Here is a 26,356-nt window from a genome sequence, read left to right as displayed (position 1 = left end):
GTAGAGTTTGAAAGACTTAGTCGGAGGCATGGAGTAAAGATTCCTGCTGCGGCCAGGTGTTTAGTGGAAGAATGTAGCTTGGCTGTGGGTGCTATCATTGGGTATGATAGCATCAAATCAGCCTCAAGGATGAATAGCGCTGTAGTGATATTCTTAGATTCAATTGAAAAGGTGAATAAGATAGTTGAGAGGGGTGTTGTGTTGCGGGAGACACAGACTCCGGTATTTCCGCTTATGAATCCGGCGAAGAAAGTTATGCTTTCTAACGTGCCACCATTTGTTAGAGATGAAGTGTTGGAGCGAGAGTTATCTCGCCATGGTCAAATCGTATCTACAATAAAGAAGGTTCTTTTTGGATGCAAATCTCCGTTGTTGAAACATGTCGTGTCTCATAGGAGACAAGTGCATATGATTTTTAAAAAGGACGGAGATTAACTGAATTTAGCGTTCAGCTTTAAGATTGATGGATTTGATTATGTCTTCTATGCATCTACTGAATCAATGAAATGCTTTGGCTGTGGAAGAGAGGGGCATTTGATGCGTAGTTGTCCCGAGAATGAGCGCGCTGAGCCTGGTAGTAGCTCTAGTGCGGGTGAAACTAACGCACCACCGCGAAGGGATGAACATGCTAAGGGTGCAGGGGAAGAGAGAAGGTGGGCAGATGTGGTTGGAAAAGTAGGAGAGGTAGGCATTGTGGATACAGGGGCAATTGTGGTAGATCAGAACAAAGAGGGAGGGGAAACAGTAGGTGAGATTGCGACTGCCGTCGCTGAGGTGGTGCTGGAAAATGAATTTGGAGGTCAAGAGGAGATTGAAATAACGGAAAAGGAAGCGGATGTTTTCAAAATACCGAGGAGTAAAAGGAACAATTTAAGGGGTGGTGAAGGGTCTAATTCTAAGAGAAAGGTAGAGATTAATAGATCAGTTGAAGATGAACAAGGTGTAGAGATGGTGGAGTTCTCTTCTGGGGAGGATAGCGAGAGTGAGTCATCTGACGCGTTACAACAATATAGTGAGATAAATGGGGTGGAAGGGAGGTATGGGATCGAGAAGATACGTCAATTTCTGAAGTTGACAAAAGGGAAGAAATATATGCAGGATTACAATGTAACTGATTTTTTCCCTGAACGTGGATTGTTTATTGAATCAGCAATGTTTCTGATGTCAAAAATTACAGGGGGAAGTTTGAAAAGCCCTGAAATTGCTAGACTGAAGAAAGTGGTCACGAGAGTGACAAGTGATGTAAATTCTAAAGAAAATTAAAGAGTTCAGTTGCAGTTTTAACTCTGTAAAGAGATGTGGTGGCTGTATCTTCCTCTGTATATTTTTTTCATCCATGAGCAGTTTTAAGATTTCTTATTTAAACGTAAATGGGGCAAGAGATGTTAAAAAGAGAGCTAATGGTGTATGAGTTCATTAGGGGAAAGGGAAGTGACATAAATCTTCTACAAGAAACGCATAATAATTTGGAAAATTAAGTTATGTGGCAACAGGAGTGGGGGGGACAGTGGTGTGTAGTCATAAAAACTCAAAAAGTGGGGGTGTGGTTATCTTGTTCTCAAACGGGTTTTTGCCTTTGTCATATGAGGTTGAAGAGGTAGTTGAGGGGAGGTTATTAAAAGTTAGAGAAAGGTATGAAAACATCACTATGTGTCTGATAAATGTATATGCCCCAGTGGTGACAGTTGAGAGGGTATGTTTTTTAGAGACATTATCAAATACCATTGAGAAATGTAACAAAGACGATTTATTTATTGCTGGGGATTTTAACTGCACAGCTAGCGATTTAGATAGAAATCACCAAGAACCTCATATAGCCTCAAGGACTTTTAAAAACGCCTCATTGTAACACATGAACTGTGTGATATTTGGCGGAGTCAACATGGAGGAACAAGGCAGTCAGTACACATGGGCGCATGTGAGAGAGAACATCATCTCTATGGCCAGGTTAGATAGGTTTTATGTTTTTGAGCATCAATCTCAGGTCTGTAAATCAAGTGTGATAACCACTGTGGGATTTTCTGATCATTGTTTAATAACAGAGGTGGTGTTCATTAACGATGTAAAACCCAAAAGCGCATACTGGCATTTTAATATAACTTTATTGAGTGATGCTCACTTCAGGAACTGTTTCAGTTTTTCTGGGAGAGGTGGAGGTCTCAAAAGGCCAGTTTTGCATCCCTTCAACAGTGGTGGGATATAGGGAAAATCCAGATTCAACAATTTTGTAATCAATACACGAGAAATGTCACCAAGGATATCACCATATCAATGAAAGCCCTAGAGATTGAAATAGTGGAACTCATGACGTTGGTTGAGACCACAGGAGATCGAGGCCATACTCAGGCCCTCAAGAGGAGAAAAGCTGCATTGGCAGACCTGTTGGGTATCAGAGCACAGGGGGCACTGGTGAGAAGTAAGTTTCAGGGAATATCTGAAATGGATGCCTCATCCAAATTTTTCTTTGGTTTAGAGAAAAAGAATGGACAAAGAAAAATTATTCATTGTCTCAAATCAGCTGTTGGACAAGAGCTCACTAGCCCTAGTGAAATTAGAAAGAGGGCAGTAGAGTTCTATGCTGAGCTCTACAAGTGTGAGTACAAAGAGGATAAAACAGTGACACAGCAGTTCTTTGATGGGCTCCCAAAGGTGGCTGCAGAAGCTCAGGTTGAGCTTGAGCAACCATTGTCTTTGCAGGATTTATACACTGCATTAAAAGGCATGGAAAATGGAAGGGCACCAGGCATTGATGGGCTTCCCGTTGACTTTTTTAAGTCTTTTTTGGGCTATGTTGGGAGAGGATTGGTTAGAAGTAGTTAATGATAGTTTAACCGGAGGGTTACTACCAATAAGCTGCAGAAGGGCTGTCCTCACCCTACTGCCCAAAAAGGGTGACCCGAGGGAGGTGAAGAACTGGAGGCCAGTGGCTTTATTGTGCACTGATTATAAGATATTGTCAAAGGCTTTGTCCAACAGGCTGAGGGAGGTGATGGGGCAAATCATACATACGGATCAGTCCTACTGTGTTCCTGGTAGGCAGATAGGGGATAACATTTATCTGATTCGTGATTTTTTTGGACGTCTCTAGGGCTATTGGGTTGGATGCTGGTCTAATTTCAATTGATCAGGAAAAGGCATTTGACCGAGTTGAACATCAATATTTATGGCACACGTTTGAGGCGTTTGGGTTCAGCTCTGGTTTTATTGCCATGATCAAGGTGATATATGGTGACATTGAAAGTGTATTGAAAGTTAACGGTGGTTTGAGTGCTCCTTTTAAAGTGTGTAGAGGTATTAGGCAGGGATGTTCTATGTCAGGAATGTTATATGCCATTGCTATAGAGCCACTACTAAATAGCATTAGAAGTCGCATTGCAGGGGTGTGCCTTTCAGAGGATATTCCTCCTATTTGTCTCTCAGCCTATGCTGATGATGTAGTTGTGTTAGTGAAAAATCAAACGGAGGTGGATAGCTTGAGTCTAATGGTTGATCGTTTTAGGGGAATATCCTCTGCAAAGGTAAATTGGGAAAAGAGTTGTGCTTTACAGATTGGAGAATGGTCTGGAGGGATCATGGCTTTGCCAGGGGGGCTAGAATGGTGTAAGGGAGGTTTTAAGTATCTTGGAGTGTACCTAGGAGATGAGGGGACTATGGAAAAAAATTGGAGTGGGGTGGTTGAAATGGTGGAAGGGAGGATGAGGAGATGGCGTTGGTTACTATCTCACATGTCATATAGGGGGCACACTATTATAGTTAACAATGTGATTGCCTCTGCACTTTGGCATCGGTTGTCAGTTTTAGAACCACCATCTGGCCTTCTGGCTAAGATACAGGCAATTATTGTGGATTTCTTTTGGGATAAATATCACTGGGTTCCACAAAGTGTTTTGTATTTGTCAAAAGAGGAGGGGGGACAAGGTCTTGTACATCTTGTTAGTAGGGCTGCTGCTTTCCGGTTTCAGTTTATTCAAAGGTTGCTTTATGGACCGGAAAATGTGGTGTGGAGAGGGGTGGCAGGTCTTATATTACAGCGTTTTGGAGGATTAGGTTTAAAGAAGGCTTTATTTATGGTTGATAGTAGCCAGCTTTCTAGGGAGGGAGTACCTCCGTTTTACAGAGGACTTCTCAGAGTGTGGAGCATAATGAAGGTGTCCAGACGAACTTCAGCGGAGTCAGTGCATTGGCTGTTGGAGGAACCTCTGGTGTATGGGGCAAGACTGGATTGTACAACTGCAGCTGTTCCACATTTCTCCAAGATTCTGGTGAAGGGGAAAATCATCACTTTAAAACAGTTAATGGCCATGGCTGGGCCTGCCTCAATGGATGGAAGACGGGTGGCAGAACATTTGGGGATGAGGTTGGAAAGGATTGTCGGACAAATGCTGGGGAGCTGCAGGAAGGCTCTGTCAGCGGAAGAATGGGGTGCTTAGTAGTCACAAGAAGAAGGTACAAGATGAAGATGTCTCATTTCCAAGACTAGGGATTACACCAAATATCCCAGAGTCAGAAAGAAAGGCGTTATTGCTGGATTTGAGAGGGTTGGAGGAGGTGGGTTTAGATGAGGTGAATGGGAAGGACTTGTATAGGGGGTGTGTCAAGGTGTTGAATAAAGATCAATTGAAAAATAGAAAAGCCACTCCATGGAGGGTAAAATTGGGCATTGATGACAAGGTAAAGCCAGCATGGAGAACACTGTACAAACCACCGTTACAAAAGGGTACTGGTGATATGCAATGGAGGGTTTTACATGGCATCATTGCAGTTAATGCTTTTGTATCTGTTATTAACTCAGATGTTAGAGATGGATGTCCTTTTTGTAATATAAGAGAAACCATTTTTCACTGTTTTATGGAGTGTGAGAGGATAAAACCTCTATTGGAAATGCTAGAATCTTTGTTTAAAGCTGTAGGGGAGTTTTTCAATAACACTGTTTTTATTTTAGGGTTCCAATATAGTAAACAACAGAAAATAAAATGTCAAATGTTACATTTTATTTTGGGACAAGCTAAGATGTCAATTCTTCTGAGTAGGAAACATAAGATAGAAACGGGATATGGGCAGGATGTAAGATGTGTTTTTAAAGGATTAGTGAAAGCAAGAATAAAAGTAGATTTTGAGTTCTTTTCAGCTGTAAAAGATCTCCTATTATTTGAGGAGAAGTGGGCCTACGAAGGAGCGCTTTGTTTTGTAGAGGAGGGGAAATTATTTTTTGCTGATGAAATAAGTTGAATGTATATGTTATGTATTTATTTTTGTTTAGGAATTACATTTGTTGTTTCATTTCTGAAAAGGCAGTGTGTCATTATTTATGTTAACACTTGAGTAAAAAATAAAGGTTTTTATAAAAACTCAAAAAAACTCTCTCTCTCTCGGACAGATGAAGACCTAAGGGACAGATACTTCTCTCCCCTCTCTCTGCCAAGGTTGTTTAATGCCATGGCCCAATTAACACCATCCCTCTCTAAATTAATGAGGGAGAAGGTCCACCATTTGTCAAACCTGAACACAAACCTGAACACACACACACACACACACACACACACACACACACACACACACACACACACACACACACACACACACACACACACACACACACACACACACACACACACACACACACACACACACACACACACACACACACACACACACACACACACACACACACACACTAGTGTGTGGAGGGTGTAGTCCTATTTATAGATGAGTTGGGTTTCTGAAAGTCTTTGTATAGCTGCTGGTAGCTGACACATCACATTCTCCCTGTGTGTAAATGTAGTTGCACACTCACATACACACAGTGCTTGAATTGGTCATTTCAGACTGGAGTGTGTCCCGGGGGATCAACACTGCTCCAATATTTGCTCTACAATATGAACATTGGTACTGTAAAAGTACCAACGGCCTAAAGTGAGTTGCACCTCTTTTATAATGAGACTGAGTTTGATAACCAGGGTAGTGTGTTGGTGAGTGTGTATGTTTAGTGTTCTGAGCAGCCCGTTGTGCAACCACAATGTTGACCTTAGACTGGAGTGTGGGAAAGGAGATAACCACTCCTAGCATCAAGTTAGTCACAACAGCTGAAGCCAGGGTTCGATCCCACCACTACATACCTTCAGACTGTCCCTTACTGTTTCCCATCTCCCATAGACAGTTGTGGTAACCATCAGTTTGAAAAGAGGGCAAGAATTCCTCAGAGAGAGAGGGGGACTGAGTGAGAGAGGTGGAGGGCTGAGAGAGAGAGTGAATTTGAGAGAGGGGGGGGATTGAGTGAGACAGAGGTGGAGGGCTGAGAGAGAGTGAAAGAGAGAGCAAGAGAGAGAGAGAGAGTGAGAGAGAGAGCGAGAGAGAGTGAGAGAAAGTGAGAGAGCGAGAGAGAGCGAGAGAGAGAGAGCGAGAGAGAGAGCGAGAGAAAGTGAGAGAGCGAGAGAGAGCGAGAGAGAGAGAGCGAAAGAGAGAGCGAGAGAGAGAGAGCGAGAGAGAGAGAGAGAGAACTCACACAAACAGAGGATGTACCTAGCTCTCTCTGTCTGTCTGACATACTGAAGGATTTGGACCCAGGGGATCTCTGCATGTGATTGCAGCATGTCCTAAATATTTCACACTTCCTGAGTTTTCAGTCCTCTGCAGCTCTGTGATTCTCAATGTCACCTTGACTGTCTGGTCAGGTAGGCAGCAGCTCCCCAGGGGAAACTGCAGTGGGTTATTTTAGCCCAGATAGATCACTGCTGCCTCCCCACTGCTAGTCTACCACTGTGATTTATGGTGTACTGGTCTGAAAACAGAGATCAAGGAGTGGGAAAGACACACACACACACATACACACAAACACACACAACCTCTCATTAGAGTTGAGCTGTTTCATCCCCCAGGGTCCATCCTACTCACATTTACACCTATAGCAGAACAAGAAACAGGCAGAGGAAAATGATTACAGCCCTACTGAGTTGTTGGAGACCACCTTCTGTCAGAGACCTTGGATTCATCATCACAATCTTCTCTTGATCAGGCAAATGCATAACACCATCATCACAGTATATGTTTAGTGAGTTTGAGAATTATCAGAGATTTGCATTGAAAGGTAAACATGTTATGCCTACTTGGTGGTGTTGTGTAATGTAATTTGCTTAGGCTGTAAATTGATGAATACGTAATTTGATATCCGTACATCTCAATAACGCATTTCAATTATTGGATATATCATAGACGTCATGTGCATAGAAAATATGTTTTGGATGAGCCGGATAGAGCTTTAAACAGGAGGACGTCAGGACCAAGGGGAGGAGTTACTTAGCCACCCCCGTCCCGATACCCGGGTCATATTTTAAGAGGTGATATAATCAAAATTTAGGGCGATTACATTTTAGGGTGGAAGTCTCCGTGACGTTTCACTTATTCGTTTTCTCTTACCACCTCTCAGTTTTCTGAAAAGTGACGTGCTCCACACGCGCGACAATGGAGGCGCCAGAATTTTTCCCACCTTCTGAAAACTTGACGGCGGCTGTCGTGCACCCGTTATGCGAAGAATGGAAGGGGGGATCCGAGGGTGCCATCTTCCACCTCGCCAGTATCTTCCTTGTTTTGGGGTTCATGGGAGGGAGCGGGTTCTATGGGCTCCTCTACTTGTTTACCTTTCTGACGCTCGGTTTCTTCTGCACAACCATTTGGTCATGGTCGGACGCGTGCACCACCGACACCTTTTTGTGGAATTTCGCTCTCTTTGGGATATGTGCGGTTCAAGTTGTGCACGTCGCATACCGGCTGAGGAACGTTACTTTCGAAAAGGAGTTTCAAGATCTGTACAGCTACCTGTTCAAAAAGCTGGGGGTGTCGCTCACCCACTTCGGCAAGATAGTCGCCTGTTGTGAAGGGGACATCCACACTATAGAGAAAGACCACTGTTTTGCCATGGAGGGCAAGACTGCTATTGATAAGCTGTCCGTTCTTCTGTCGGGCAGGTGCATTTCAATTTCACTTTGACATTTTATCCAATTGTATTTGGTGTTATGTCATATAAAATAGCCTAATGTTCCACTTTTTTTTTTTTTTACAGAATTCGTGTGACAGTAAATGGAGAGTTTTTACATGACATATATCCTTTCCAGTTTCTCGATTCACCTGAATGGGACTCTCTCCGGCCGTCAGAGGAGGGCGTTTTCCAGGTAAATAGTAAACTGATCGAATAAAGCAAAATGTGGCTGTGTCTGGCATATACACTGAGTATACAAAACATTAGGAACACCTGCTCTTTCCATGACATTGACTGACCAGATGAATCCAGGTGAAAGCTACTGTATGATCCCTTATTGATGTCACTTGTTAAATCCACTTCAAAAGCCTTGAGACAATTGAGACATGGATGGTGTATGTGTGCCATTCAGAGGGTGAATGGGAAAGACAGAAGATTGAAGTGCCTTGGAAATGGTGGTATGGTAGTAGGTGCCCGGCGCACCGGGTTGTGTCAAGAACTGCAAGCTGCTGGGTTTTTCACGCGCAACAGTTTCCCGTGTGTATCAATAATGGTCCACCACCCAAAGGACATCCAGCCAACTTGACACAACTGTGGGAAGCATTGGAGTCCACATTGGTCAACATCCCTGTACGGAGTGCAACTCAGTACTAAGAAAGTGTTCCTAATGTTTGTTATACTCAGTGTATAAGCATTCGTGTTTTCTTTCCCCAGGTGACCCTGCGTGCAGATAATTGCTGTAGGTACGTTTCTTGGAGACGTAAGAAACTGTACCTACTCTTCGCCAAACACCGCTACATCGCCAAAGTCTTTGCGCTCGTGGTGCGGAATGACATCGCGGACAAGCTGTACTCCCTCAACGACAAGGCGTTCGACAGCCGCGGGTTCCGATATGATCTCCGGTTACCCACCTACTGTCACGTGTCCCCGTTGCCAGAATTAGACCGAACAGATGGGTTCCTACGAGTCCCAGCGCAATATGACCGTGGCCACCGTGGCCGTGTCCCTATAACTATAACAGCACCCGAAGAGACTGACTAGTGACTGGAACGGAACTTTTAAATGTTTGTTTTTCATTCATGGATGTTATTTTTGTCTGTTTGTTATTCTCAAGTCCTTAGGCTATGGATATGGCATAAGCTATGTAGTTTACGCATCAACATAGAATACATTGTAGCACATCAAGTAACCATCCACTTGGTTTGCGAGGCAGCATGCAATAGGCGCGCGCGCGTGTGGGGGGGGGGGGATTCATATGCATTGAATTGCTTTTAGAAATATGATAAACACTATAGTGAGTGAACGAGTCCACACTTCCTGGAGAAGGGGGAGTGGCTGTGGTAGTACAGCTGGGAAAGGAACTGAGTAGAGTGGAATAACATCATATCATATGACCACTATGTTGGTGTACTTTACAGTGTACTTTACAGTGTATAGTGTACTTTACTACCTGTCTGTAGTGTACTTTACTACCTGTCTGTGTACTTTACTACCTGTCTGTCTTAAATTGAGACTGTATATTCAATTGCCTTACTGAGTTTTTTTGACAGTATTTGTGTTTAATCATAAAAAAGTATTAACAATGCAATGTGGCCCTATACGTTTTGTATCTCGAATAACTTTGATTAGGCCTGCAACATTTTCTTCGGAGAGCGTGAATTTCTGTGGAGCAGTCAACAGGTGAGTGTCAATCACTTTCTCGCGCTGATCATGGCGCTGACCTTGGTGCTGATCTCATTAATATCTGCTCTTGTCAACCTCATCACGCAGCTCATGTCACCTCTGGAGGGCGAAGGAGCACTGTTCAATTAGGTTTACCAACACCTCGAAATACATAACACGATTCACTCGACTGGCTTCATAATATTTTCAAGGAGTTGCTGGCTGCTTGGCTATATTTTCAGTTTTCAAAAAGGGAAGTTTTACCTCCCCCTGTTGGCGTGCCTGGACTTTGCAGGTGCGCAGCGGCGGGATGTGTTGACTGCTGTCCCCTCGCTTCTTGCCCATTTTAGTCAATGCCTGTCAGCACGCTGGAATGTGCGAATCACATTGTGCAGTCCCCCAGCTCGCGAGGACCTTACATTTATAGCTCCTCAATACTTGTCCATTGTATTCTATTCCTGATCGATTGTTGTCAGATTGGTAAGTTACATCTCCCATTCTCTGTTATTTTACTCTGACTGGGGGGTGAAAGGAAAGTTAACGCTCAAACAAATTACGCTATTTCTTAAAACGTCAGCCGGTAGGTCCCGTTCATTTTCCACAAGCAGCGTATTGTAGCCGACTAATTTCGCACATTTTCCATGTCATTTCATAATCTATATCTGAGGGACTGGCAGTCAAATATTGTTGCGCGTTGGTCGGCAGATCCGCTCAAAACCCAGTTGAGGTTGGTATTTTCCCACACATTTGTTTGCGTGGCTGCAACGTTAACGCGAACACTTTCAATATCACTCCAGTGCTGTATGATCGGTATGATGAATTCCCAGGCTATTTACAGTATTAAATCAGTTAGTTGCTGAATCAAATATGAACTTGACAGTGCCAGTAGGCCTATAATAATCTAAAAAGTTATTCTAATGCATTACTACATAAAAGAAAACATTTGGAAACCTGAGGATATTGAGATTGTAATAGTGACAAATTGATGTACACTATGAGAACAGCAGCAGTGTGAATTGACATTTCAACTGCAAAAATCTGCTGTTTCTACCACCAATCCTGTAACACTTAACTTGAAAGGTACCAACATAATATATTCATAACATGTACATAACCCATTCATAAGCAGTACATAAACAACCACAACACCCTCCCCACCTCTCTCTAGGTGAGGATCAGGATGTCTGCCTCTCCAGAGATGACCAGTAGCCTGTTCTACACCACCCTGGCCCCCCTGCGGTCGGCAGTCCCTGGGTCTGTACCCGGGGCTGGAGGTGGAGGTCTGGTGATGACCACCATGGAGCCCAACATAACCTCCTGTGAGGAGTGGGAGGAGGCCCACCACCTGCTCTTCCACCTGGGGAACCTGTCTCTCCTCCTGGGCCTGGTCATCCCCACCACCCTGACCCTGCACATGATCCTGCTGCGCCTCATGCTGATGACAGGTGGGTCCATACTGGCCTCTGTTGGCCCAGATTACAGTCCAACTCGGTGGTTATGATACGATTTCATTACACACTTTTCAGTTTCATTACCAGCTCTACCACCACAGTATCTCTCACTTCTCTCCAAAGTATCCACTCGTTCACTCCCTCTCAAGGATTCATATGCATTGAATTGCTTTTAGAAATATGATAAACACTATAGTGAGTGAACGAGTCCACACTTCCTGGAGAAGGGGGAGTGGCTGTGGTAGTACAGCTGGGAAAGGAACTGAGTAGAGTGGAATAACATCATATCATATGACCACTATGTTGGTGGTAGTACAGCTGGGAAAGACACTGAGTAGAGTGGAATGACATCATAGTGTGACCACTACAGTATGTTGGTGGTAGTACAACTGGGAAAGACCCTGAGTAGAGTGGAATTATATCATATTGTGACCACTACAGTATGTTGGTGGTAGTACAACTGGGAAAGACCCTAAGTAGAGTGGAATTATATCATATCATATGACCACTATGTTGGTGGTAGTACAGCTGGGAAAGACACTGAGTAGAGTGGAATTATATCATATCGTGACCACTACAGTATGTTGGTGGTAGTACAACTGGGAAAGACACTGAGTAGAGTGAAATTATATCATATCGTGACCACTACAGTATGTTGGTGGTAGTACAGCTGGGAAAGACACTGAGTAGGGTGGAATTATATCATATCATGACCACTACAGTATGTTGGTGGTAGTACAGCTGGGAAAGACACTGAGTAGGGTGGAATTAGATCATATCATGACCACTACAGTATGTTGGTGGTAGTACAGCTGGGAAAGACACTGAGTAGAGTGGAATTATATCATATCGTGACCACTACAGTATGTTGGTGGTAGTACAACTGGGAAAGACACTGAGTAGGGTGGAATTATATCATATCGTGACCACTATGTTGGTGGTAGTAGGGTAATTATATCTGGGAGTAGCTGGGGACTGTACTGGAATGATATCACATCATGAGTTGGTGGTAGGGTGGAATTATATCATATCGTGACCACTATGTTGGTGGTAGTACAGCTGGGGAAAGGGACTGAGCAGAGTGGAATGATATCACATCATGTGACCACTATGTTGGTGGTAGTACAGCTGGGGAAAGGAACTGAGCAGAGTGGAATGATATCACATCATGTGACCACTATGTTGGTGGTAGTACAGCTGGGGAAAGGGACTGAGCAGAGTGGAATGATATCACATCATGTGACCACTATGTTGGTGGTAGTACAGCTGCCTACTGGAGTTTTCTCAAGTTAGTTGAATAATTTACCGCTACAGGGCAATATGAGGATAAAACTCAACCAATAACAACTCAAGTGTGCTTCATTACTTCCTGTTCCTGTCCCTGACAGGAAGCTGTCTGTTCATCACCTGGGCAACGCTGTACCGGTGTAATCTGGATGTCATGGTGTGGAACGTGGTCTTCCTGCTGGTCAACTTCATGCACTTCTTCTACCTGGTCTACAAACGCAGACCTGTGAGTTCTGCCCCAACACAATCCAGTTAGAGGCAGACTGTGGTCCATTTATATACCGTACATACATACAGCTTAGAGTAGGTACAAGTTGCCTGGAACAGTTATTTTGATGAGGACTTTTGGAGATGAGTTTTCCATTGTGTCTCTCAGCAGTGAGACAGCCAGTCACATCCCCCTGGCGTTGGGGCCACTCTGTCTCTCTCTACCTAAATGAGATGCAGGTCTTTCAAATGCACTGCTGCCACCAGGGGACTTTCAGTGTGTAGGGGGCCTTCACATACCTGAACCACCTCTCCTCATAACAAGGAAGGAAGTTATCTACACATCTATACTGCTGTCCTCTTCACTCCCATGTCTCCACTCCTCCCTCCACCTACTAACACTGAATGACATACATGAGTGAGTTATGTCCTATCAATTCAATATCAAGGATGAGTGGAACTAGGTGGCCCTCACTTTATGTTGGCTGCTGTGGTGACATTGTATTAAAGACCCTAAAATATACTTCATGCCTGGTCCTTTATGATACGCCCTGTGGTTATCCACCCTGAATCAGGAGCCTAGCTCAAGTCACGTCAATCATCCATCATAACGCTTTATATTCCCCTCTACCAGCTACAGACAATGAGCTGTAACCGTGCTGTGTCTTCTGTCAGATTAAGATTGACAGGGAGCTGAAGTCAGTGTACAAGCGGATGTTTGAGCCCCTTCACGTGCGCGAGGCCCTGTTCCAGAGACTGACGGGCCAATTCTGCACCATCCAGAGCCTGAAGAAGGGACAGGTGTATGCTGCCGAGGACAAGACCTCCGTGGATGAGCGCCTCAGTATCCTCCTTAAAGGAAAGTAGGTATCACTCTGAGACATCTCCCTGTCACTTATCTACCATGTCACTCTGAGACATCTCCCTGTCACTTATCTACCATGTCACTCTGAGACATCTCCCTGTCACTTATCTACCATGTCACTCTGAGACATCTATCTCCCTGTCATTTATCTACCATGTCACTCTGAGACATCTCCCTGTCATTTATCTACCATGTCACTCTGAGACATCTCCCTGTCACTTATCTACCATTCACTCTGAGACATCTCCCTGTCACTTATCTACCATGTCACTCTGAGACATCTCCCTGTCATTTATCTACCATGTCACTCTGAGACATCTCCCTGTCATTTATCTACCATGTCACTCTGAGACATCTCCCTGTCACTTATCTACCATTCACTCTGAGACATCTCCCTGTCATTTATCTACCATGTCACTCTGAGACATCTCCCTGTCATTTATCTACCATGTCACTCTGAGACATCTCCCTGTAATTTATCTACCATGTCACTCTGTGACATCTCCCTGTCATTTATCTACCATGTCACTCTGAGACATCTCCCTGTCATTTATCTACCATGTCACTCTGAGACATCTCCCTGTCATTTATCTACCATGTCACTCTGTGACATCTCCCTGTCATTTATCTACCATGTCACTCTGAGACATCTCCCTGTCATTTATCTACCATGTCACTCTGAGACATCTCCCTGTCATTTATCTACCATGTCACTCTGAAACATCTCCCTGTCATTTATCTACCATGTCACTCTGAGACATCTCCCTGTCATTTATCTACCATGTCACTCTGAGACATCTCCCTGTCACTTATCTACCATTCACTCTGAGACATCTCCCTGTCACTTATCTACCATGTCACTCTGAGACATCTCCCTGTCATTTATCTACCATGTCACTCTGAGACATCTCCCTGTCACTTATCTACGATGTCACTCTGAGACATCTCCCTGTCATTTATCTACCATGTCACTCTGAGACATCTCCCTGTCATTTATCTACCATGTCACTCTGAGACATCTCCCTGTAATTTATCTACCATGTCATTCTGAGACATCTCCCTGTCATTTATTTACCATGTCACTCTGAGACATCTCCCTGTCATTTATCTACCATGTCACTCTGAGACATCTCCCTGTCACTTATCTACCATGTCACTCTGAGACATCTATCTCCCTGTCATTTATCTACCATGTCACTCTGAGACATCTCCCTGTCATTTATCTACCATGTCACTCTGAGACATCTCCCTGTCACTTATCTACCATGTCATTCTGAGACATCTCCCTGTCATTTATCTACCATGTCACTCTGAGACATCTCCCTTTCACTTATCTACCATGTCACTCTGAGACATCTCCCTGTCACTTATCTACCATGTCACTCTGAGACATCTCCCTGTCATTTATCTACCATGTCACTCTGAGACATCTCCCTTTCACTTATCTACCATGTCACTCTGAGACATCTCCCTGTCACTTATCTACCATGTCACTCTGAGACATCTCCCTGTCATTTATCTACCATGTCACTCTGAGACATCTCCCTGTCACTTATCTACCATGTCACTCTGAGACATCTCCCTGTCATTTATCTACCATGTCACTCTGAGACATCTCCCTGTCATTTATCTACCATGTCACTCTGAGACATCTCCCTGTCACTTATCTACCATGTCACTCTGAGACATCTCCCTGTCATTTATCTACCATGTCACTCTGAGACATCTCCCTGTCATTTATCTACCATGTCACTCTGAGACATCTCCCTGTAATTTATCTACCATGTCATTCTGAGACATCTCCCTGTCATTTATTTACCATGTCACTCTGAGACATCTCCCTGTCACTTATCTACCATGTCACTCTGAGACATCTATCTCCCTGTCACTTATCTACCATGTCACTCTGAGACATCTATCTCCCTGTCACTTATCTACCATGTCACTCTGAGACATCTCCCTGTCATTTATCTACCATGTCACTCTGAGACATCTCCCTGTCACTTATCTACCATGTCACTCTGAGACATCTCCCTGTCACTTATCTACCATGTCACTCTGAGACATCTCCCTGTCACTTATCTACCATTCACTCTGAGACATCTCCCTGTCACTTATCTACCATGTCACTCTGAGACATCTCCCTGTCATTTATCTACCATGTCACTCTGAGACATCTCCCTGTCACTTATCTACCATGTCACTCTGAGACATCTCCCTGTCACTTATCTACCATGTCACTCTGAGACATCTCCCTGTCACTTATCTACCATGTCACTCTGAGACATCTCCCTGTCACTTATCTACCATGTCATTCCACCCCAGGTTTTCCCTGAATGATGGTCACTAATGATAATAATAATGATCAATAAGGTTTAACATTATCTGTGCGCATCTGTGTGCATTTGATCCGTCCATGGTCATCCATGTTGACTATACGTTTTTGTGTGACAGACTGAAGGTGTCATATCGTGGTCATTTCCTCCATAACATCTACACCAACGCCTTCATCGACTCCCCTGAGTTCAGATCAACCCAGATGAACAGAGGAGAAAAATTCCAGGTATATATAGGTGTTCCTATATAACCCAATTTATCATTTAACCCATATTCTAGTTCATAAGTGTACCCATACTGGGTAAAACCAAACAACACAAGTACTGTTGGCATGATTAGGTCATGATAGGGCAGGTTTGTTACTGTGACAACCTGTGACTTGTTGATTCATTTACAGGTGACCATCATGGCGGAGGAGAACTGTAAGTTTCTGTGTTGGTCCAGAGAGAGGCTCACCTACTTCCTGGAGTCTGACTCCTTCCTGAACGAGGTGTTCAGGTACCTCATTGGCAAAGACATCACCAACAAGCTGTACTCGCTCAACGACCCCACTCTCACTGACAAGGTGGGTTTAGTCACTGTTCAGAAATTGAGACACTGTAGTTTGTATTGTCTACAAACATACACGGATTGTACAAAACATTAGGAACACCTTCCTAATGTTGAGTTGCACCTCCTTTTGCCTTCAGAACAGCCTCAATTCATCAGGGCATGGACTCTACAAGGTGTCGAAAGTGTTCCACAGGAATGCTGGTCTATGTGGACTCCAATGCTTCCCACAGTTGTGTCCAGTTGGCTGAATGTCCTTTGGGTGGTGGACCATTTTTGATACACATGGGCAACTGTGTGTGTGAAAACCCCAGCAGCATTGCAGTTCTTGACACACTCAAACCGGTGCACATGGCACCATACCCTGTTCAAAGGCACTTAAATCTTTTGTCTTGTCCATTCACCCTCTGACTGGCACACATACACAATCCACGTCTCAACTGTCTCAAGTCTTAAAAGTCCTTCTTTAACCTGTATCCCCTTCATCTACAATGATTGAAGTGGAGTTAACAAGTGACATCAATAAGGGATCATAACTTTCATCTGGAATCACATGGTCGGTCTATGTCATGGAAAGAGCAGGTGTTCCTAATGTTTTGTACACACAGTGTAATTGTGCTTTGGTCATTAACCTTCCTAAATTATGAAATGTCTCCTTAGATTCAAATAACAATGATTATGTAAGAAATGATTATGATGATGGTGGTGGTAACACCGATGATATCAATGATGACGATAAACAATAACGATGACTATGTTTACATGAACAGGCAGCGAAGAAGATGGAGCGTCAGCCCAGCCTGTGCTCCCAGCTTTCTATGATGCAGATGAGGAACAGCATGGGCAGCACCAGTGACACCGGCGACATCCTGAACCAGATCCACCGTGGAGGCTCCAGTGGATCCTCACATCGTAAGTCTCGCCACCTCCCATCAAGCTGTGATACTATTGGCCCATCTGTCAGTGTCTAACAACCTGATTAGCTATTGAGTCTGAAAAAGACTGACAGTATCATTCTTGTAATGCCAAAACTTTTAATGACAAAGTTTCAACTCACAGTGAATCTTTGCCAGGTCAATAGTAGCTGTTATACAGTCACTTAATTTACTCAAATCATGAGGCATTCTGGGTTGAGTCCGTCTTCATCGTTTACCCCTCATTTCCTCTCTGATGTGTGATGTTAACAGTCACTAAATCCTTGTTTATTAGGGGTTTAGCTCCAATCTGACAACATTGTTTACTAAGTGTGGTGTTCTAGTTAGAGTTGTTCCCTGACATTGTTTCTCCTGTCCCCTCCTCCTCCTCCTCCTCCTCCTCCTCCTCTAGCTGTGAATCAACCCACTCTCTCAGATCACACCTTGCCCAGAAGGGGGGTGTAAACCCCCCCCCCCCACAGCCCTCAAATTCAACTTCCTAATGCCTGAGTCCCAGATCCGGTCGTGCTGTCTTGTCAACTACCATTTGACTTGACAATGACATAGGAGTTGGCAAGACAGTTGAAACAGATCTGGGACTCAGGCTAGTTCATTCCCTCAAACCCCACCCTAAATATTTAACCCTACAGCTCTGCACTATGTTGCCTGTTCTAAAACGAGTGATCCCGGGTGTAACGGTTTTCCTCCTGGGAAGGAGAGGCGGACCAAAATGCAGCGTGGTTATAATTCATGGTACTTTAATAATGAAACTATACATGAATAAACTACAAAACAAGAACTGTGAAAACCCGAAACAGTCCCGTGTCGTACAAACACTGACACAGGAGACAACACAAACCAGGCTACCTAAATATGGTTCCCAATCAGAGACAATGACTAACACCTGCCTCTGATTGAGAACCATATCAGGCCCAAACACAGAAACAGACAAACAAGACATCCAACATAGAATGCCCACTCAGATCACACTCTGACCAAACAAAACATAGAACCATACAAAGCAAACTATGGTCAGGGTGTGACACCGGGTAACCTGGTTTGTCGTTAACATCTTCAAAGTTCAGTGTTTAAGAGTAGGACATCATTCATTCGTATCATCCATCCTGTAGTAATAGTGCTGCTGTACAGCTCCTACTGGAACATGTTCAGTATTTAGACATACAAGACATTCTTTAACCCCAACAGCTTCTACATTATCCTGTTGCCATTTCCATATCAAATGTAGGGATTGAATAGCAAATGTGAGGGATATGTCTGGAAGAGGACTGAGTGCTTTTGTTTTCTTACCATGTTGATTTAACTTCACACTGTCTTCCCCCTGTCTCCAACACAAACATACACTATGTGAAATTAGTGTCTATCTGTGTATTCTGTCAAATGTGTGGTTGTGATTCTGTTTTGTTGTTAAAGTATTGTCATATGAGAATGAAGGCTGGTGGAATTTGTGACCTATGACAACCTTGTTTGTGACACCTTTATGGTGTGTTCGTCTGTGACCACATGGAAACACACACGGTTACATTAAAAAACACACACACACCTCTTTTCCCACCCTAATCGTTGTGTACTTCTTTCCAGAAAAATCTCCTGGCTCCAACACATCCAAAATGATGAAGCCCATTGAAGAACAACTGGAAAATGACGTCTTTACAGAGTCTGAGCCAGACTCTCCTGTTAAGAAACGCCACACCCACTCGACAGTCATAGAGGTGTAAGATGTGACATTATCCTACAACACCACTGACCACCCACCTATCCTGTGATCTGATACAGACCCTGGTTAGTTATGGTAGAATAACTTAAACAATTGCTTGAAAAAGGCTTTTACATTATCAAAATATCTATCTACGTGTATCTAGAAAACAAAACTGCACATTTTGGCATCTCACTTTGTCTGTTTGATTGGATGTTGTACAATGCCTTTGTTGTTTATTCCTACACAGTGAGAGTTCAAAAAAGTATTACGTGTCACAACCAAAACATTTTAGTGTAAGCACAACCTCTGAGGAAGGGTTCTTTTAAACCTTTTACTCATTGTGTGATAAATTCTCTTATTTATGCACTGAGCTTCTGCACGGTTGTGTTGATGAATGTAGAGATCTAACAAGTTAAACCTCCTGGTCAATGATAACCATTTGAGGCTGTTATGCTGTTTTTTTCACGGCTATAAGCACACAAGCTTGGGATCACTCTTTTATGCCATGATCGTTACCTTATATTAATTACTCAGAGGGAAAACTTGAAAAATAAATTAACAGAATTGATGCATAGCTCGTAGACCTCTGCTTTTTATCCTCTAGCGCCCCCTAGGAACTATCATGAGTACTACCGGTTTATTTTCTCATTCTGAACTCCTGTCACTGTTTAAACCAGGTTAATGTTCAAACTCATTCCATGGAGGGCATATTTGGTTTTTTCCTTTCAAATAAGATCTAGACAACCAGGTGAGGGAAGTTCTTGACTAATTTATGACCTTAATTCATCAATCAAGTACGAGGAGCCAAACAGAAACTCGGCCCTTCGTGGAATGAGTTTGACACGTGGTTTAAACCGTCACATCACTGAAAGAACAACCAGACCAAAAGAAGATGTTAGCAACAGGCTTTATTATTTCAGTCAAATAAACCTTTTGAATATCCAGACAAACCATGATTGGTGTAACAAAAAAATGACGTTGAATACAATGAATGAATAACAGGCCAATAGGAAAACAATACAAAAGATATCAGTGCTCTTTCGAGATGTTAAGACAATCTTCTGCTATGGACAAACACTTGATTGTTTTATACAACCACAACACTGAAAATACATATGTACATACACACACAAGCTTTTAGCTTTCTGGGTTGTCTTTGGGGCATATATCTCCACAATAAATGCTTTGGTTCAGTCTGCATCCACAGGGCCGTCTCAACTATTACAGAAATGTTGCAGAATAGTTGGGGTCAATTCCATTTCCATTCAGGCAGTTCAGGATGACAACTGAAATTTAAATTCCATTTCACCTAATTGCTTTCCAAATGGAATTGGAATTTTAGTTTCCAACCTGGACTGAATTGAAATGGACCACTACCCTGTTACAGAACCATGAGATAGCGATTCACTGTTGCTTATCTGTTATGAATTGATCATTAATACACACAATTAGATATGATCCATAAAAAGTTAAAACAATATCAGTAGTTCCATCAATCTCTGAGGATCACACATAACAGAGGATAAAACACATACTTCACCGAGGTGTTAAAGTTGCCATATAAACTAAACATATGACTAAATAATACCTTTTTTTGGCAGATGAGTTTGACAGAAGCCCCAGTTCCATGTGTCCAGCAGTGATGATATACACTGACTGTACAAAACATTAGGAACCCCTGCTCTTTCCATGACAGACTGACCAGGTGAATCCAGATGAAAGCTATGATCCCGTATTGATCTAACTTGTTAAATCCACTTCAATCAGTGTAGATGAAGGGGAGGAGACAGTTTTAATTAGGATTTTTAAGCCTTGAGACAAATGAGACATGAATGGTGTATGTGTGGCCTTCAGAGGGTGAATGGGAAAGACGACAGATTGAAGTGCCTTTGAATGGAGTATGGTAGTAGGTGCCAGGTGCATCTGTGTCAAGAACTGCAACGCTGTTGGGTTTTTCCCGCTCAACAGTTTCCTGTGTGTATCAAGAATGGTCCACCACCCAAAGGACATCCAGCCAACTTGACACAACTGTGGGAAACATTGGAGTCAACATGGGCCAGCATCCCTGTGGAAGGCTTTCGACACCAGTCCATGCCCCGATGAACTGAGTCTGTTCTGCAGATAAAAGGGTGGTGGGGTGGTGCAACTCAATATTAGGAAGGTGTTCTTAATGTTTTGTACACTCTGTGAATAAGGCCCGTGTGTAGGATTTCAGTTTGGTCCTTTGTCTAAGTGGTGTGACCAACGAATGCTAAGACAAACAGAAACCATAATGTGAACAGAATATAAATGACCAGAACTGACCACTAGATGGTGGTATGCACTTACAATAACACACAGGTTCACACAGATGTGGCCATGTCCATTTACAATGTAACATGGACATAATAACAGTATGTATACCTAGAACTCAGAGGTAGTTACTAAGATCAGTACATAAGGCTATAGAGTCAAACACTAACTCAATATCACATGATTTGCTTAAAACAAAAACACATTTAGTTCTATGATGATGATTCCCCTCAAAATGAAAAGAAAACTTTTCGGTAAGTTCCCTGAGAACATTCTTCCTCCTGTGAGAAAATATACAATTTGAGTCCTCCAGGGATCTAGTTTGGTTTGTGCTAATGTTTGATTGTATATATAATCTATGAGTATAACATGTATTCATTGTCAGTAAACATAGCAGAGCCTAGACGTTCAATTCATAGCTGCATTACAGAACATATCTGGGCTTTGCTTCATGCAGTATCGTGCCCTTCAGTCACGCAGTCAAAGGATTGAAGGCAAACATTTCACCCCATTGATTATTTGTCATCTTACACTTCCTACTAAGGTCATTCGATTAGATTAAGTTTGATTTGTCAACACACATTAAGAAGTGACTGCTCCGCTGACACACTGAGAATCCCATTTCACAGTCAGTCAGTGCAGCTGTACCCTGTGGGAGAGAGAGTACTGTATGGTCATGATATATGATGTGGGTAAAGTTAGAAGAAACATAAACCATGTCTCCTTATAAATGCATTCAACATACATCTTAATATTTACATTGAGTATTCTTATTGATGAGGATGAATGAGACCATGAGGAGGCATACTACTTCTTCACTGCCCTGAACAGACAAATGATCATATTAGCATTGGTTTAGTTAGAAACAGTTTCCCAGGCACAGATCTAGTCTTGCCCTGGACTAAAAAGCACGTTCGTTGACAATCACGATGCTCCATTGAAAGGGCGTTCTAATCTAAGTCTAGGTTTAATCTTTGTCCGGCAAACCGGGCCTAAGAGGTATGATTGGGTTTGGGTGTCTTTGGCTACCGTCTGATGGAAAAACGCACAGAGAAAACAAAGGCTTCGAACCGCCCTGTGTAGTTCTCCAAAATAGAGAAAGAAAATCTAAGAAATACTTCCCGTTGGAACAGGTGAATGGTGAATGGTGAATCCAGGTGAATGGTGAATCCAGGTGAATGGTGAATCCAGGTGAATGGTGAATCCAGGTGAATGGTGAATCCAGGTGAATGGTGAATCCAGGTGAATGGTGAATCCAGGTGAATGGTGAATCCAGGTGAATGGTGAATCCAGGTGAATGGTGAATCCAGGTGAATGGTGAATCCAGGTGAATGGTGAATCCAGGTGAATGGTGAATCCAGGTGAATGGTGAATCCAGGTGAATGGTGAATCCAGGTGAATGGTGAATCCAGGTGAATGGTGAATCCAGGTGAATGGGCAATACATGTGAATCCAGGTGAATGGTGAATCCAGGTGAATGGTGAATCCAGGTGAATGGTGAATCCAGGTGAATGGTGAATCCAGGTGAATGGGCAATGGTGAATCCAGGTGAATGGTGAATCCAGGTGAATGGTGAATCCAGGTGAATGGTGAATCCAGGTGAATGGGCAATACAGGTGAATCCAGGTGAATGGTGAATCCAGGTGAATGGTGAATCCAGGTGAATGGGAATCCAGGTGAATGGTGAATCCAGGTGAATGGGCAATACAGGTGAATCCAGGTGAATGGTGAATCCAGGTGAATGGTGAATCCAGGTGAATGGTGAATCCAGGTGAATGGTGAATCCAGGTGAATGGGCAATGAATCCAGGTGAATGGTGAATCCAGGTGAATGGTGAATCCAGGTGAATGGTGAATCCAGGTGAATGGTGAATCCAGGTGAATGGTGAATCCAGGTGAATGGTGAATCCAGGTGAATGGTGAATCCAGGTGAATGGGCAATACATGTGAATCCAGGTGAATGGTGAATCCAGGTGAATGGTGAATCCAGGTGAATGGTGAATCCAGGTGAATGGTGAATCCAGGTGAATGGTGAATCCAGGTGAATGGTGAATCCAGGTGAATGGTGAATCCAGGTGAATGGGCAATGGTGAATCCAGGTGAATGGTGAATCCAGGTGAATGGTGAATCCAGGTGAATGGTGAATCCAGGTGAATGGTGAATCCAGGTGAATGGGCAAGGTGAATCCAGGTGAATGGTGAATCCAGGTGAATGGTGAATCCAGGTGAATGGTGAATCCAGGTGAATGGGCAATACAGGTGAATCCAGGTGAATGGTGAATCCAGGTGAATGGTGAATCCAGGTGAATGGTGAATCCAGGTGAATGGGCAATACAGGTGAATCCAGGTGAATGGTGAATCCAGGTGAATGGGCAATACAGGTGAATCCAGGTGAATGGTGAATCCAGGTGAATGGTGAATCCAGGTGAATGGGCAATACAGGTGAATCCAGGTGAATGGTGAATCCAGGTGAATGGGCAATACAGGTGAATCCAGGTGAATGGTGAATCCAGGTGAATGGTGAATCCAGGTGAATGGGCAATACAGGTGAATCCAGGTGAATGGTGAATCCAGGTGAATGGTGAATCCAGGTGAATGGTGAATCCAGGTGAATGGGCAATACAGGTGAATCCAGGTGAATGGTGAATCCAGGTGAATGGTGAATCCAGGTGAATGGTGAATCCAGGTGAATGGGCAATACAGGTGAATCCAGGTGAATGGTGAATCCAGGTGAATGGGCAATACAGGTGAATCCAGGTGAATGGTGAATCCAGGTGAATGGTGAATCCAGGTGAATGGGCAATACAGGTGAATCCAGGTGAATGGTGAATCCAGGTGAATGGGCAATACAGGTAGATCCAGGTGAATGGTGAATCCAGGTGAATGGTGAATCCAGGTGAATGGGCAATACAGGTGAATCCAGGTGAATGGTGAATCCAGGTGAATGGTGAATCCAGGTGAATGGTGAATCCAGGTGAATGGGCAATACAGGTGAATCCAGGTGAATGGTGAATCCAGGTGAATGGTGAATCCAGGTGAATGGTGAATCCAGGTGAATGGGCAATACAGGTGAATCCAGGTGAATGGTGAATCCAGGTGAATGGGCAATACAGGTGAATCCAGGTGAATGGTGAATCCAGGTGAATGGTGAATCCAGGTGAATGGTGAATCCAGGTGAATGGGCAATACAGGTGAATCCAGGTGAATGGTGAATCCAGGTGAATGGGCAATACAGGTAGATCCAGGTGAATGGTGAATCCAGGTGAATGGTGAATCCAGGTGAATGGGCAATACAGGTGAATCCAGGTGAATGGTGAATCCAGGTGAATGGGCAATACAGGTAGATCCAGGTGAATGGTGAATCCAGGTGAATGGGCAATACATGTGAATCCAGGTGAATGGTGAATCCAGGTGAATGGTGAATCCAGGTGAATGGGCAATGGTGAATCCAGGTGAATGGTGAATCCAGATGAATGGTGAATCCAGGTGAATGGGCAATACAGGTAGATCCAGGTGAATGGTGAATCCAGGTGAATGGGCAATACAGGTGAATCCAGGTGAATGGTGAATCCAGGTGAATGGTGAATCCAGGTGAATGGTGAATCCAGGTGAATGGGCAATACAGGTGAATCCAGGTGAATGGTGAATCCAGGTGAATGGTGAATCCAGGTGAATGGTGAATCCAGGTGAATGGTGAATACAGGTGAATCCAGGTGAATGGTGAATCCAGGTGAATGGTGAATCCAGGTGAATGGTGAATCCAGGTGAATGGGCAATACAGGTGAATCCAGGTGAATGGTGAATCCAGGTGAATGGTGAATCCAGGTGAATCCAGGTGAATGGGCAATACAGGTAGATCCAGGTGAATGGTGAATCCAGGTGAATGGGCAATACAGGTGAATCCAGGTGAATGGTCAATCCAGGTGAATCCAGGTGAATGGTGAATCCAGGTGAATGGTGAATCCAGGTGAATGGGCAATACAGGTGAATCCAGGTGAATGGTGAATCCAGGTGAATGGTGAATCCAGGTGAATGGTGAATCCAGGTGAATGGTCAATCCAGGTGAATCCAGGTGAATGGTGAATCCAGGTGAATGGTGAATCCAGGTGAATGGTGAATCCAGGTGAATCCAGGTGAATGGGCAATACAGGTGAATCCAGGTGAATGGTGAATCCAGGTGAATGGTGAATCCAGGTGAATCCAGGTGAATGGTGAATCCAGGTGAATGGTGAATCCAGGTGAATGGTGAATCCAGGTGAATCCAGGTGAATGGGCAATACAGGTGAATCCAGGTGAATGGTGAATCCAGGGGAATGGTGAATCCAGGTGAATGGTGAATCCAGGTGAATGGGCAATACAGGTGAATCCAGGTGAATGGTGAATCCAGGTGAATGGTGAATCCAGGTGAATGGTCAATCCAGGTGAATCCAGGTGAATGGTGAATCCAGGTGAATGGTGAATCCAGGTGAATCCAGGTGAATGGTGAATCCAGGTGAATGGTGAATCCAGGTGAATCCAGGTGAATGGGCAATACAGGTGAATCCAGGTGAATGGTGAATCCAGGTGAATGGTGAATCCAGGTGAATGGTGAATCCAGGTGAATCCAGGTGAATGGTGAATCCAGGTGAATGGTGAATCCAGGTGAATGGTGAATCCAGGTGAATCCAGGTGAATGGGAATGGTGAATCCAGGTGAATGGTGAATCCAGGGGAATGAATCCAGGTGAATGGTGAATCCAGGTGAATGGGCAATACAGGTGAATCCAGGTGAATGGTGAATCCAGGTGAATGGTGAATCCAGGTGAATGGTCAATCCAGGTGAATCCAGGTGAATGGTGAATCCAGGTGAATGGTGAATCCAGGTGAATCCAAGTGAATGGTGAATCCAGGTGAATGGTGAATCCAGGTGAATCCAGGTGAATGGGCAATACAGGTGAATCCAGGTGAATGGTGAATCCAGGTGAATGGTGAATCCAGGTGAATGGTGAATCCAGGTGAATCCAGGTGAATGGTGAATCCAGGTGAATGGTGAATCCAGGTGAATGGTGAATCCAGGTGAATCCAGGTGAATGGGCAATACAGGTGAATCCAGGTGAATGGTGAATC

The 26,356-nt window shown here is 43.7% G+C and overlaps 2 protein-coding genes across 2 annotated transcripts; both read left to right on the top strand.

Moving 5' to 3' along the window:
• Positions 1–7,227: 7,227 nt before the first annotated feature.
• LOC123997438 (popeye domain-containing protein 3-like) lies at positions 7,228–9,557 on the top strand. The gene is made up of 3 exons (XM_046301678.1): positions 7,228–7,961; positions 8,057–8,165; positions 8,687–9,557. Exons 1-3 carry the CDS (start codon positions 7,459–7,461, stop codon positions 9,011–9,013), a joined length of 939 nt encoding a protein of 312 aa, XP_046157634.1. The 5' UTR covers positions 7,228–7,458; the 3' UTR covers positions 9,014–9,557.
• A 414-nt stretch (positions 9,558–9,971) lies between these two features.
• On the top strand, positions 9,972–19,535 carry LOC123996336 (blood vessel epicardial substance-like). Its single transcript, XM_046299704.1, has 8 exons — positions 9,972–10,114; positions 10,803–11,079; positions 12,474–12,598; positions 13,255–13,442; positions 15,899–16,007; positions 16,179–16,346; positions 17,101–17,242; positions 18,844–19,535. Exons 2-8 carry the CDS (start codon positions 10,815–10,817, stop codon positions 18,978–18,980), a joined length of 1,134 nt encoding a protein of 377 aa, XP_046155660.1. The 5' UTR covers positions 9,972–10,114; positions 10,803–10,814; the 3' UTR covers positions 18,981–19,535.
• Positions 19,536–26,356: the final 6,821 nt, after the last annotated feature.

This window comes from Oncorhynchus gorbuscha, linkage group LG15 (genome assembly GCF_021184085.1).
Source record: "Oncorhynchus gorbuscha isolate QuinsamMale2020 ecotype Even-year linkage group LG15, OgorEven_v1.0, whole genome shotgun sequence".
Classification (NCBI taxonomy): domain Eukaryota; kingdom Metazoa; phylum Chordata; class Actinopteri; order Salmoniformes; family Salmonidae; genus Oncorhynchus; species Oncorhynchus gorbuscha.
The sequence above is the reverse complement of the archived record's forward strand: the minus strand, read 5'-3'. Positions and strand labels throughout refer to the sequence as shown.

Excerpts from the sequence above, each read along its gene's own strand:
- LOC123997438 (XM_046301678.1), top strand. The coding sequence starts at position 7,459 with ATGGAGGCGCCAGAATTTTTCCCACCTTCTGAAAACTTGACGGCGGCT. Across the intron at positions 7,962-8,056 it reads TCCGTTCTTCTGTCGGGCAG|AATTCGTGTGACAGTAAATG; the intron begins GTGCATTTCAAT and ends TTTTTTTTACAG. Across the intron at positions 8,166-8,686 it reads CAGAGGAGGGCGTTTTCCAG|GTGACCCTGCGTGCAGATAA; the intron begins GTAAATAGTAAA and ends TTCTTTCCCCAG.
- LOC123996336 (XM_046299704.1), top strand. The coding sequence starts at position 10,815 with ATGTCTGCCTCTCCAGAGATGACCAGTAGCCTGTTCTACACCACCCTG. Across the intron at positions 12,599-13,254 it reads TGGTCTACAAACGCAGACCT|ATTAAGATTGACAGGGAGCT; the intron begins GTGAGTTCTGCC and ends GTCTTCTGTCAG. Across the intron at positions 13,443-15,898 it reads AGTATCCTCCTTAAAGGAAA|ACTGAAGGTGTCATATCGTG; the intron begins GTAGGTATCACT and ends TTTGTGTGACAG.